Source organism: Mesoplodon mirus, assembly GCF_964341445.2.
Source record: "Mesoplodon mirus genome assembly, chromosome: 3".
Classification (NCBI taxonomy): Eukaryota; Metazoa; Chordata; class Mammalia; order Artiodactyla; family Ziphiidae; genus Mesoplodon; species Mesoplodon mirus.
Genome location: NC_138978.1, coordinates 75,225,433 through 75,238,637, shown reverse-complemented (window position 1 = coordinate 75,238,637; position 13,205 = coordinate 75,225,433). Strand labels below are relative to the sequence as shown.

Below are 13,205 nucleotides of genomic sequence, written 5' to 3'. Positions count from 1 at the left end.
GGACGAAAATTTTTCATTTCAGTATTTGAATTACCCTTGAATAGCTATTTCTATACTTAGACAAACGTGTATAAGTGTTGTATGTGCCATGTGTGTGTGCACGTGCGCACACACACACACACACACACACAGAGTATGATGAATTCACCCACTCTCTTTTTAGCAAAATGGACTCATACCATTACAGAGTAACTCTTGGATGCTATTTAAAAAAAATCTTTCTCAACTTTGTTTTGCAAAATACACATAGATTCAGCTGTAAATATGAAATCATAACATTGGAAATTTTTATAAGCTATGAGACCACATGTCAAGCAGCTGAAATATAAGTTTATAATGAGAGTCATATAACTCCTAGAATTTTATCAGCTGCAGACGCTGGTAGAGATATTTTGCTTAGAAAGATTAAGCAGGTGGGTTTGTGGATGATCACCTGTCCTCATAACAGATTCCATGTTTGTGGGTAGTGGGTGAAGGGAATGAGTGACAAAAATATAAATCTAATATATATCGCTCTCTTCTTCACACTAAAAGGGGTTCTCAATTATTAATTATTCTTAAAACAAGAGAGAAGACATGGTAAAAAAAGGAAATCCTTTAAGTTTTCAGTAAATGTTCCAAATATAGGGCTTCCCTGGTGGCGCAGTGGTTGGGAGTCCACCTGCTGATGCAGGGGACACGGGCTCGTGCCCCGGTCTGGGAGGATCCCACATGCTGCGGAGCAGCTGGGCCCGTGAGCCATGGCCGCTGAGCCTGCACGTCCAGAGCCTGTGCTCCGCAACGGGAGAGGCCACAACAGTGAGAGGCCCATGTACCACACACACACACACAAAAAGTTCCAAATATAGATATGCATGTACAAAGACTTAATTTCATTCAACAAATACTTACTTATCAAACTTCAATTTCATTCAATAAATATTTACTTAATAAAGTTCAAAATCACGTCCATAGTAAAAAAATTAATAATTTGAATTTTTAAAAACAGGATCATTAATATAGATCTTAGTAGAGATGCAACAATCAACTTTATACTATAAATAAATAAATAAACACACAGAAAAAAGGGAAAATTTTCTAGAAACATAAAACTGACTTAAATAAATAGAAACCCCAATACTTTATGACCATTTAAGAAAATGAACTCATGGTTAAATATATACTGAATCTTTAACGAACTGCTCCAGTGAATATAAGAGAATGTTTTTCAACTCATTTCACAAAACTAATATATACTCTTGATGCATAAAACAGTAAAAGGAGAGAAATTATAGAATATCCTCACTTATTTAAAGTATGTAAAAATAGTTAATAAATTATATATACACTTTAAATATAATATCCTGAACAAATTGAGTTTTACTCAAAAAGGCATATGGAAATTAATGCATTAGAAAATATATTAATGTCTTTAACCAAATTATGAAATTAAATAAGAAAAATATTAACAGAAAGAATTCAACAAATCTCAACACTCATTCAGTATAAAAAATCTTTATGAAACAATAAGAATAAAAGAAAAATTCCTTGCCTAGATAAAGGTTTTGTTATCAGGTAATGGTTATGTACCCAAACTTACAGAAAAAAATGCAACACTCTAAAAGCAATTTTTTTTAAGTCAGGATCATCCCTATCACAAGTTTTATTTAGCACTGTACTGAAGGACCTAGCTAAGGCAGTAATTCAAGAAAAATAAAAGGTGCAAAGACTGGGAGGAAAAAGCAATGTGTTAATTATTTATAGAAAATATACTTAACTACATAGTAATGGGAGGGAGACTCTATACTATCAGAAGGAAAAGAATTTAGCAAGTCTGCAATCAGCAAAATCAACTGTACACCAATCAGCAAACAATTGGAATATGTAATTTTTTTTTTTTTTTTTTTTTTTTTTGCGGTACGCAGGCCTCCCACTGCTGTGGCCTCTCCTGTTGCGGAGCACAGGCTCCAGATGCGCAGGCTCAGCGGCCATGGCTCACTGACCCAGCGGCTCTGCGGCACGTGGGATCTTCCCGGACCGGGGCATGAACCCGTGTCCCCTGCATCGGCAGGCGGACTCTCAACCACTGCGCCACCAGGGAAGCCCCGGAATATGCAATTTAAAAAAAATACTATTCACAATAAAAATTAGTGTATGTTTCCTAGGAATAAGCCTAATTGAAAAAGTACAAGACATTATTGGGAAAAATGTAGAACTTTCTTAGAAAACCTAACAACAGATGGAGAATTCTATCATGGTCCAATCTGGGAGAACTCAACAGATAAATCTGTGACACTTCTTTCAAAATCTATCTACAAACTCAGTCTAATTCTAATAAAAATTCCAACAAGATTTTTCTGAGTATGTGGAACTTGACAAGACGATTTTAAAATGCACATGGAAGAGACATGCCAAAAAGCAGCCAAGAAGAATCCGATTCCTCAAGGAGCAGGGTTGAAAGAACTCACCAAATATTAATATTATTGAAACAAAAACAAAAGCAACAATGTAAAACAGACACTCCCAACATGTACAGAAACTTGATATATGACAGAGATATCTTTACAAACCACTGGGGACAGGAATGGCTTATGCCCTGAAAGTGCTGAAACAACTGATTATCTGTATAGAAAAAAATGAAATTAGTTCCCTCATTAATATTATAAACAAAATAAATTTCAGGTTGGATTTAAAACATAAATGTAAAAAGGCAAAGCTTTATCATTTCTAAAGAAAGTATAAAATCTTTATCACTGCAAAGTAGAGAAAAATTTCTTGATCAGGGGACCAAAAACCCCTAAAAAACACTATATTTTTTAAACAAGATCCCAAAAGTATTAATCCTAAAAGAAAAGATTGATAATTTGAGTTCATTATTCCATAAAACAAAAGATTAATAAACAAGGTAAAAAAGAGAAGGCACAGACAGAATAAACATTTGCAAACTATATAATCTTCAAAGAATTAGTTTCCAGAATGCATTACCTACATAGAAAGAGATAGACAGGAAAAAGCTGTGGACAAGAAATTCACAGGAGAGAAAATTAAAATACCCAATAAATGCATTAAGTAATCAGGGAACTGCAAATAATGTCATCAATTCAAATCTATTAGAATGACAAAATTTATGTCAATAATAAAGTGTTGACAAAGAGAGTGATGGGGAACAATGATATTACTGGTGAGAATGTAAATTGGTAAAACAACATTAGAAAGCAACTTGGCAGTATTTAGTAAAGTTAAACATAGGCATGCTCTATCACTCAAAAACTATTTCTAGGTTGTGTGTGTGTGCGCGCACATATATATCTTGAAAGCCACAAATGTATGAGTAAGAGGCATACAAAAACTTTCACCACAGTTTTCATAATATCAGCAAAAAAGTGTAAGCCACTAAAATATCTATCACAGGCATAGTTAAATAATTGTGCATTCTTAGAACAAATGAATGAACTAGAGATGCACATATCAACGTGCATAAATATGAAAATATAATGGCAAGGGAAAATTATACAATTACATTTATAGTGTGAAATCATTAACATTAAAGACATGAAAAATAATAGTTAAATGTACATACCTGTAGAGAATAAATAAATACATAAATAAAAGCTTACTAATGCTAACAAAGTAAGAATGATGGTTACCCTCTTCTTCATCTGATCAGGAAGGAGGGGACCCAGGGGATTTCCAGATTATATATACCTATTTCTTTTCCCCAAAACCTGAAGCAAATATGGTAAAATGCTAAGATGTGGCTCAGTGGGTGATTGCTACACAGATGTTTATGATTTTCTCTATACTTTTGTATAGTTGACATAATATATGCTTTTGTTCAACAGATTTCCTGAAAGTGAACACACGTGATTCATAGGAGAGCCACCCAGAGCCTCACTCACAGCCAGTGCTGAAGATAGGATTTTAATATATTTCTCTGTCCTTCTGTTTGCCAAATTCATCACTGAGTAGTGGCTGCAGTGAGAGGAAAGGGGAAGAAAAGTAATACAGTGTACAATGGAAAAACTAGGACCTCTGCCAGCAGACCAGCAGTGTACTAGGTTCCATCAGCCTGAGTCCCGGGGTAAAAGCAACATGGAGCCGAATGAAGATGGTAGGGAGCAAAGCAAAGCTAAGCCTCAGGTGACATGGAGTAAAGCAGTCATAAACTTTGTTGTTGAGAGCTGCCGTGACTTTAGGGTTTTTGTTACTGCAATATAACTAAGCTTAAATTGAGGTATACAATCAAGCTGGCTGCTAAGCCCGTTGGGAAAATAAATGATAGAGAATTTTATTATGCTGGATTAGGCTGATAATAACTAAACCACATAATAAATCTTAAGATCACAAAGAAAGACAATCAAACATGATGTGCTTCTTTTCATAAGCTGCAACAGAAAAGTATTGGGCGGGGGGGGGGGGGATTTAAACCTGAGGTTATTAGACCAGCCGAAGAACCTCGATGGGTAGAAGGAAAATTCTTCCTTTCCAGTAAGAGCAATGCATCAGTCAAATGTACAACATGAACTTGTTTGTATCCTGGTTAAACAAATTAGGTATTAACAAATTTACAAAAATCAAATAATTGAAATCCCCTTTTTATCTTTCCTGTTTTTGATAATTTTTTAAAATATGACAATGGCTTGTTTTTTCTTTAAGTCTAAGATACATATTAAGGTATTTATAGTAATAATATAATATTAGGGTTTGCTTTAATAATACAATGGTGAGAGGAATAAGTGAAACAGGATTGGCTAGATGTTGTTGAAGCTGGGTAATGAGGATTTTTAATCAAAATTAAAAACTTTTGCTTCTCTCAAGATATCATTAAGAAAATAGAATGAAAAGTCACATGCTGAGTGACTATATATTCAGAATACATATATGAGACAAAATATTTGTATCAGGAATATATAAATAATCTTTATAATCCAATAATAAAACAAAGAACTCAAAATGGGCAAAATCAGATACTTCACAAAAAGATATATGAATGGTCAATAAGAACATGAAAAGTTGGAACAGTTTTCAGCAAAACATAACTTTGCAACCATACAAATGCAAAATAAAACCAAAATGAGATTCCACTACAAACCACTAAAACGGCTAAAATTTAAAAAGACATTTGAAAAGACAGTTGTAAATGCTGGTGAGGATGTGAAGCAACTGGAACTTTAATTGCTATTAGGAATATAAAATGGTACAACCACTTGGGAAAATAGCAGCTTTACTAATAACAGTCAAAAAGTGGGAACGACCTAAATGTATAAATAGATATACAAATAGTGTTGTGTCCTTATAATGGAAATTCAGCAATAAAAAGGACCAAATTACTGATGTTGGCACCAACATAGATGAACCTCAATAACATTATACTGTGTAAAAGAGGTCAGATCAAAAAGAGTATATAGTCTATGATTCCATTCAACTGAAGGTCTAGAAAAAGCAAAACTAAACTATAGTGACATAAAGCAGATCAGTGGTTGCCTGGGGCTGGGTGTATAACAAGACTGACTGACAAAGATTATAAAGGACCCTTTTGAGGTGGCTGAAATACTGACCATGCTGTTGGTTAAATGGGTGTACATTTGTCAAATCTCATCAAAGAGTACCATTAAAACAGCTGCTCTTATTGTATATAAATTATACCTCAAAGTTGATTTTAAAAAGCTATAATCAGGTATAACTATAACATATAATTATACCATTTTACGAGGTCATGTATAAGGGTAAATCATATAATCAAGTGAAAATAAGGACTCAAGGAGAAACCACTAAGGAGGAGAATCAAATTGTCTTAATAATCAAAGATACTGTATCCACACCCTAAATTTAGATAAGAACATAAAGTGAAGACATAAAGGGATAATGGGCTATTTTAGTTCTCATGTCTAAAAAGAGAACAAGTCCTAGGAAAAAGTTGAATCTTGAATGTCATATTAAATTATGGATATTATTTTTCACAAAATTGTGAAATAAAAGACATGGAAATATATTGGAATATGTAAAATGACCTTCATATTGATAATTCTTGGGTAATAAATACATGCATACATTAAGTTCAGGGCATTATTTTTGAGAAGGCAGTAAAATGTGTACTACATGCTATGAGAATCTCTACCCACAATGTTCTTTCTTTAGTTAAAAAATTTTTAAAAACCAGTGTAAAGGATAAACATTTAGAACTCTGAAAAACACAAGTATCAGGGAAAAAATATTCCTGGCCATTCTCAAACTGAGATAAAAATATCTCATACATATAATAATAGCGTGTTCTGCATACGTGAAGCCGATGGGAGCAGAGGATTGTTGACCTGGCCTATCAAAATTTCTTTGCACTCTTGGAAGGAGCTTAAATGGGAAATTTTATGTTTTTTGGTTGTTTTTAAAATAGCCTTCAGAAGATTTAGAAAACAAATTGAGGTCACAACACAACACTTCAAACAATACTTTTTATGACTTATCTTCTGAGACAATCAAGTCCACACTCCTTTACCTTACAGGTACGTCCCTGGAAACATTTGAGAATAATTGTTTAATGTGTATGTTAGGAATTTTATTAGACTACTAAATAAATTAACCTAAAAATAGCAAAAGCTTTAGACATAAAATAGGAGCTTTATTCATTTTCTATTCCTACTAAACTATGGTAGAATATCACTTTCCTTTTGACTGGTCTCCCACATTAAAGCAGGCCAAATTATTTTGATTTCACTTAAAGTTATTAAGTTATTTGTCATTTCAAAATCTCATAAAGTAAATAAAAACATGATTTTAATATACCTTTTTCCCTAAAAACTCAGTTATTTAAAATAAACTTAAGGCTTTGAATTTAAATCCAGGTATCACAATCTGATTGATGTCTATTTCTCCTATATACCTTGTTTCTCTGTATTTTTAAATAGAAGTCTCATACTTAGGTAGGCACAATAAGGCAATAAAATATGGCATTCCAGGTAGCAAAACTTCATTCAATATCTGATGCTCCAATGCACTCTTTCGATGGAAGAGTAGTCTGTGTTCCCTTTGGGTTTTTTTTACATTTATGCTTTGGAAACTTTTTTACTTTACGAAGGGATACTAAAACTTCATCCGAGCTCAACCCCACTGAATAACAATCTAAATCACTCAAGCCTAAATTAATATAATTTCACTGTACTTACAGTAGTACTTCTTTCAAATACCATCAAAAGTGAATTCCTACCTCTCACTGCCAGCATTTAAATTCTAAATGATGCTTCAAAACTATCTGCAGCTATTTTACAGTCTATAAAGCATGGATATTCTGCTCTATGGGTGATGTAGTTCACTGACCACATTTTCACCTGAAAGCAGTTCTGTTTAATATAAACGTTTGGCTTAAATATCTGCGTGCCTAAAATATTTGGGAGAACGCATCCCAGAAAGTAATTTTACCTCATTAGGAATGTATTGTATAAAATGGAAAGGCATTCGCCACAGCTCCACAGCAAGCACTTTCATTATGTAAGCAGTCCATATTCTGGCAGTTAAGTACTCTACACACTGTTTTCCTTTAATGATTTTTCAGTTGGAAAAAAACACCAACTTTTAAAAGACATAGGATAGATTTTGGCTTTTGCATTAATTTTATGAGTGTGATCAATAATATCTCTTATTAAGGGACAAAAATAATTGGACAAAATAGAAGTTCGGCATTGGGAAATAACTCAAAAGACTCAATGGAAGCATTATTCTCTTAAAACATCTATCTTCTAAATCAAAATTAAACCTGACAATAGATTCACTCACCAATATTTTCTGTGGGCATTGAGACCCTGGTTGGTTCTACGAGATTGTCAGCCAGGACAAAAGCTCCTTCTTCCAATGTATCCAGTAGCATTGTTGCAGTATGCGCTTGTTCAGAAGAATTCATGTGTTTCCATGATTCCAAAGCTTCAGGTCTCAGAAGGTTGTCCACGGTGTCAACAATTGCCTGCATCCATTAGAAAACTATCATTAGTTCTGACTGCTTCTAGTACCAAGGTGATTTTCAATCACTGACTAGTGACAATTGTAATATTTATCTGTCATGATGATTTACTCTTATGGAAGAACACCTGGACAACATATATCTGGCCAACTTGATGGCTGACCCTTTCAAAATAGAACTAGCTGAAGATCAGTAGACTACTATTTGATTATAAAGACTAAGTATAAAGAGATGACTCGTTTCTGTTTATCTAATCATATTTCAATTGTTGAAAAGAAATAAAACCAGTGTCAGCTCTTAACCTGAGGTATTACCCCTACATGCATGGTCACTCCTACATATAACCTCAAGACTTAAATGTTCTAAATAGAAAACACTGGTGTCTCTAGAGTAGCCTAATATCTATGCCTGAAAATTAAACCATATTGTTTTTTGGAACCTGAACTAAAATAATAACCAAAAGTGTGCCTTATAACATTGTCTAGTTATTATCATTGGGAAAAAAAACAAGGTGATTTCAAAGTGTATAAATTATCTGTGAACATTTTCACTCTTCCAATTGCCTGGTCAGCTAAAAAACACTTGAGAGTATACCTTAATTCATAAACAATCATCTGTTTTTAAGGAGATCAAGAGAACAGTCAAAATATTTAAAACCTATACTAATAATTTAAGAAAACAGAAAGGCAAAGTAAAGTCTTAATGAATACCCAAGTTATAAATATTCATATGTGTAGGTTTAGTTTATTACCATGTAAAACAACATTAAATAAAAATGTAACCCGGTCAGTTAAGCAATTGAAGGCAGGCTTTTGTACTGATACTTACTGTATCTGTACACTGACTATTGCTTGGATAGCTGAAATAACTGAGTTTATTTACTCTTTCCCATTTACCTAGCCATAATGTGTCATTAAGCCCAAATATCAATTGTTTTGATCTATTGATAATCACTGAGAAAAAAAAAAACACACTCTACAAAGAACAACAAAAATTGCTGGTTTGAGGTACTATACTGAAATGAGCACGGGGAAAAGTTGTTTGAGGCTACTGTCAGAGTTAAGATTAATTAGCTTAGTCCATCTTAATATCCTTGTTCTGTCTGCCACGTGAGCCACCACGACCTTCCTGGCAGGTAGAAGATACTCGCAAGTGGCATTAAAGGCTTTTCTCTCTCTAATGCGAGACAGAATAGTCAAAATGCTCACACTGATACTGCTGCAGCCATTAACTAGAGTGGAACAGAAATTGGTCTGCTGAGGCCAGGTTCATTGGTCACCAAGAAATACAGACTGGAGCCTCTAATCTAAGTTACAAATGAATCCTCTGTCACAAAGCAGGAACTCGCTTCATTTGCATAGTGTAAGTCAGCTTCTGATTTGTAACTTAAGGAGTTTTATTAGTTTTATCTGAACACAGAAGCTCACTTGAGACATACTGAAAATGACACTGGTCAGAAATTAAGGTCATACTGAAATTTACTACCTATACACATAACTTGCTGATGGCATGCTTTTATTAATTTGTAATGCTCCTTAGTTATTACCAGTTGTATTTTTCTAGTGGAATCAAAATGATCATTAGCCTAATCATATTCCTGAAGTAGTCTCCCTGCCAAAGAAAAAAAGCTATTCTATTCCCACTGAGATATATGTCCTGGGCAACATACTAATTATTACATTTCACACATTAATACCTTAAAGGTGAGCTGAAAATTTCCATATAACAAATTCTATACACTTCAGTATGTATTTCTTTGCCCCCATTAAACAGGCTAATAAGGGACTTTCAAGATATTACCACCTAAAAACAGACTTTCCCACTGCCTTTTCTTGTAAAGTTCTCAGATGCAACAATGTCTATTACTCGTTAGTGAAATGCTGTTCTTTTTTTCTAGATCTTGCCAACTAAAACTGGTGAAGTCATATTTTTGAATAATCTCTATTCTACAAAACTTACAAAGTTCTTTTGTTTTGTTTTCATACATATACAGATCAGTTCTTCAAGGTTTGATTGACTAGGAATATGGTCCCCAGATGAGTAGGGTTAGAAAGTAACCATCCCCAGCAAAAGGAACTTCTTTATTATTTGGATCTACCACACAGAACTGGCTTGGCATAATTCCACTGTTAGCCTCACCATGTTTCCTATTTTACTTGGATATACCAGTGAGAAAAACTGGCTGCAGTGGACAAGGATTCTGAGCCAAACAGTGGCTTTCTGTTTCTATCATCTCAATAAAAACCAACATATAAGATATATCGAGAGCACTGTCACATTATTTATATTTTATTTCTAGTAACCCATCCCCATATCAACCTGATTCTAGAAATGACTCCAAAAAATTTCAAGACAAAGCCTATTTTATTTAAGAGTACACCACAGAGATAAGAAAGCAGTGACTTTTTCATGCACATACATTATGACTACACAGTCTTTGATATGATAAACTGCCAAGAATATATCATAGCTGTTTTACTCAAGTTGTTTTTCAATCCACAGAGATGACAAAAGGAAATAATGAGACTTTATGATTACTTTCCAATTCAGAGGATATTTCATTAAAATTCTTGTATGTTTGGATGAATGGAAAAACAGCAAAAATTATAAAAATAAATTATTTGCTTATTCTGAGAGTAATATACCTGTGAAAAGCCAACATTTGTACAGCTGATATGGGGCACATTATATAATTATCAAAGACTGAAATACATTGGATCATGCAGCAAGATGATAAAGCGTAGCAGGTAGCTGAAGAAGGGAGAAAGCAGGGTGACAGCACAGGGGAGATACCTTAAGGTAAGCCCTGCATGTCTTCTCTCGTTTTTGGAGCTTTTTAGTAAAAGAAAAGAAAATCAGAGGTTAGATTTTTATCTGTTGAAAATTGAGGAAAGAAGAAATCCTCAAAAATTAAGCTGGTGGTCCTGAGCTCAGCATTTATTATGTACCGTAATCCTCTGGATTTTTGTGAGTCTATACTGATTGCCAAGATTGTGTATTCAGTTTTCAGCTGTATTTTACTAAATATGATAATCCAAAGTATCTTGATAAACCTAGAGACAAAGTATGTGATGAAAAGGAAGAAAAAAACCATAAAACCATTTCAGCCACAGATTTCAGATTCATATGAATTTCATATAAACACTTTATAGTATGGTTAAAATAACTATCAAACTTTTGTCAAGGTAGGAAAAATTAGTAGCACTAACACACTATACTCCTAGCAAAGGAAACTTGTTCTTCTCTCAAAACCTACCACTGAAAACAGTATTTCAGTGGCTAACATTCCTATATGCATCACAATTTTCTTACAATCACAAGAGTTGACTGTATTAGTATATGAGTTGTATAACACAATCTCTCCTAGTGGGCCTTCCAAAGTGAGAGTACTGACCACAACCAGGCAGATGAAGTTTACCACCAACAAAAATCTCCCTCAGGTAATTAGCGTCATTTGGGGGGTGGGGATGGGTGTGCCCGTTGCTCCTTTCCCAACTATAATTCTTTCTTGAGATATGAACCAAATTAGAAGTTCTGTTTCTATGCGTTTGTCAAGGGGGCCAAAAGTTAGGCAGTCAACTGCTGGAAGAAACCAGAGCAGCCATACAAAACATCTAATTGAAAATAGCAGAAAATTTCTACCTACCTTGTTATAACTCCTTCCAGCTGAATCCTTTTCACTAGGTTTCAGTTCCTGCAGCTGTGCATCAAGAATGTCCACCAACTGCTCCATCAACCTCACTGAAGAACTCACGTCCCCAGCAAACACTGGCCCTTTGGTATGTTTAGCCAGTTCATTGGCAAGGCTAGCAGCGTTTTCTCCACTTCTGATCTGAAATGACAGTTTATATTATCTCAGTAAGATTTCTTGTTCTGTTTGTGGCTTCTTGTTCTTTTCCCAAGTATCTTTGTTGTGGTGAGAAAAATATTTGCAAATATGTCAAAATCTGCAACTGAGACCAATAACTTTCTCTTCATTTCAGATGATTAAAGATTCTTAGATCCTCAAAAAAATATACTAATCAGACATTTTAAAGAAACAAAAGGTAAAAAAATCAGAAATCCTTTAAAAAATTTGAGATAGTTCTCTCATTTCACTGCAACCATTTAAAACTGCTATTTTTAAATCTTACTTATTTATTCCAATGATCCAGAAATTTAAGTGAGAATGTAATCAATATAATACTGAGGGCTATTATCTACTGCTTGCATTTTAGAAAGGTAGATGGTGAAGGAGAAACTAAAATGTCACTGCATTACACTGTAATATTAAAGTTACTAATGCTTTTTAAAGTCATTTTTCTTATTCTACCATAATCATATGCAATATGAACATCTGCTTGCATTCTGTGGATTCAGTTGCAAATTAATGATATTTGATTTATTAGGCCAATACACTATTTGTCTTACAAACATCAAAAGAAACAGAACTAAATATGAATGAAATTAAGCAAGTATGTACTCATTAAAAAGCTTAACATAGAAAACAGCATGCCCTAAAACATATGTAACTTTGAATAAATAGTTTACAGACAAAGCTATGCATAATTTTTTACTTTTACACTGAACAAAGAGCAACGAAGCTGGTTTTAACATACAAAGCTAAATTATTTATGTTAGAAGTTAAAGCCCTTAATCACCAATGTGTATCATATTAAAAGGTTCCAACCAACCTTCTGAGCCAGCTGATTTACCCAGTGTGAGGTACAGTTGCTAAGATCGGGGCCCCTAGGGTTCCATGTTCCAGTGGAAAGCATGCAGAGATACGAGGCAGTTCCTACAACAGATGTAGAAAGCAACAGTGAAATTGAAACCATTTTTTCTGCATGCATTCGGGAAATCAGCTATGATGATCCTACTCCGTGTGTTAAATTTTGAATAAACATTAATGGAAGTAGTTGACAGTAACTGATGAAAAGTAGGGTATAATGAAGACTATAAACAGTAAATATAAAGTCAGCACAGAAATATCAGACATTTACAGCAAACAAACAAAAAGCCCTTGATTTTCTTGGGACTCGTCCAAAATGATACATTGCAATGAGAAAGACAGCTGTAAGGAAGCCTCACTAGAGAATCCATGGGCAAAAATCTCAGGCTTGACCTAGGTCTTTAAGAGGGAGAGGTAATTCAGTGCCTGACCTTAAATGACTTTTACAGTTTAAAAACCTTTAAGTTGTCTACATGTGCTATATTACCAAAGTAACAAAAACAACAATGAAGTTAGCTATTGTAAATATCTCTTTCCTCAAATAAAATCACTTCTGTGTAATTCAGA

At 34.0% G+C, this 13,205-nt stretch overlaps 1 protein-coding gene across 11 annotated transcripts in view; it reads right to left on the bottom strand.

Annotated features, from left to right (window-relative positions):
- The window catches only part of ADGRL2 (adhesion G protein-coupled receptor L2), a 180,412-nt gene that overhangs the window by 27,607 nt on the left and 139,600 nt on the right, over window positions 1-13,205 (bottom strand). For all 11 annotated transcript variants that reach the window (XM_082613693.1, XM_082613688.1, XM_082613685.1 and 8 more), the window contains 3 exons: window positions 12,601-12,704; window positions 11,574-11,759; window positions 7,747-7,930 (listed from right to left, as the gene is read on the bottom strand). In XM_082613693.1, the coding sequence (XP_082469819.1) occupies window positions 7,747-7,930; window positions 11,574-11,759; window positions 12,601-12,704 (474 nt within the window). The remainder of the gene's footprint in view (window positions 1-7,746; window positions 7,931-11,573; window positions 11,760-12,600; window positions 12,705-13,205) is intronic.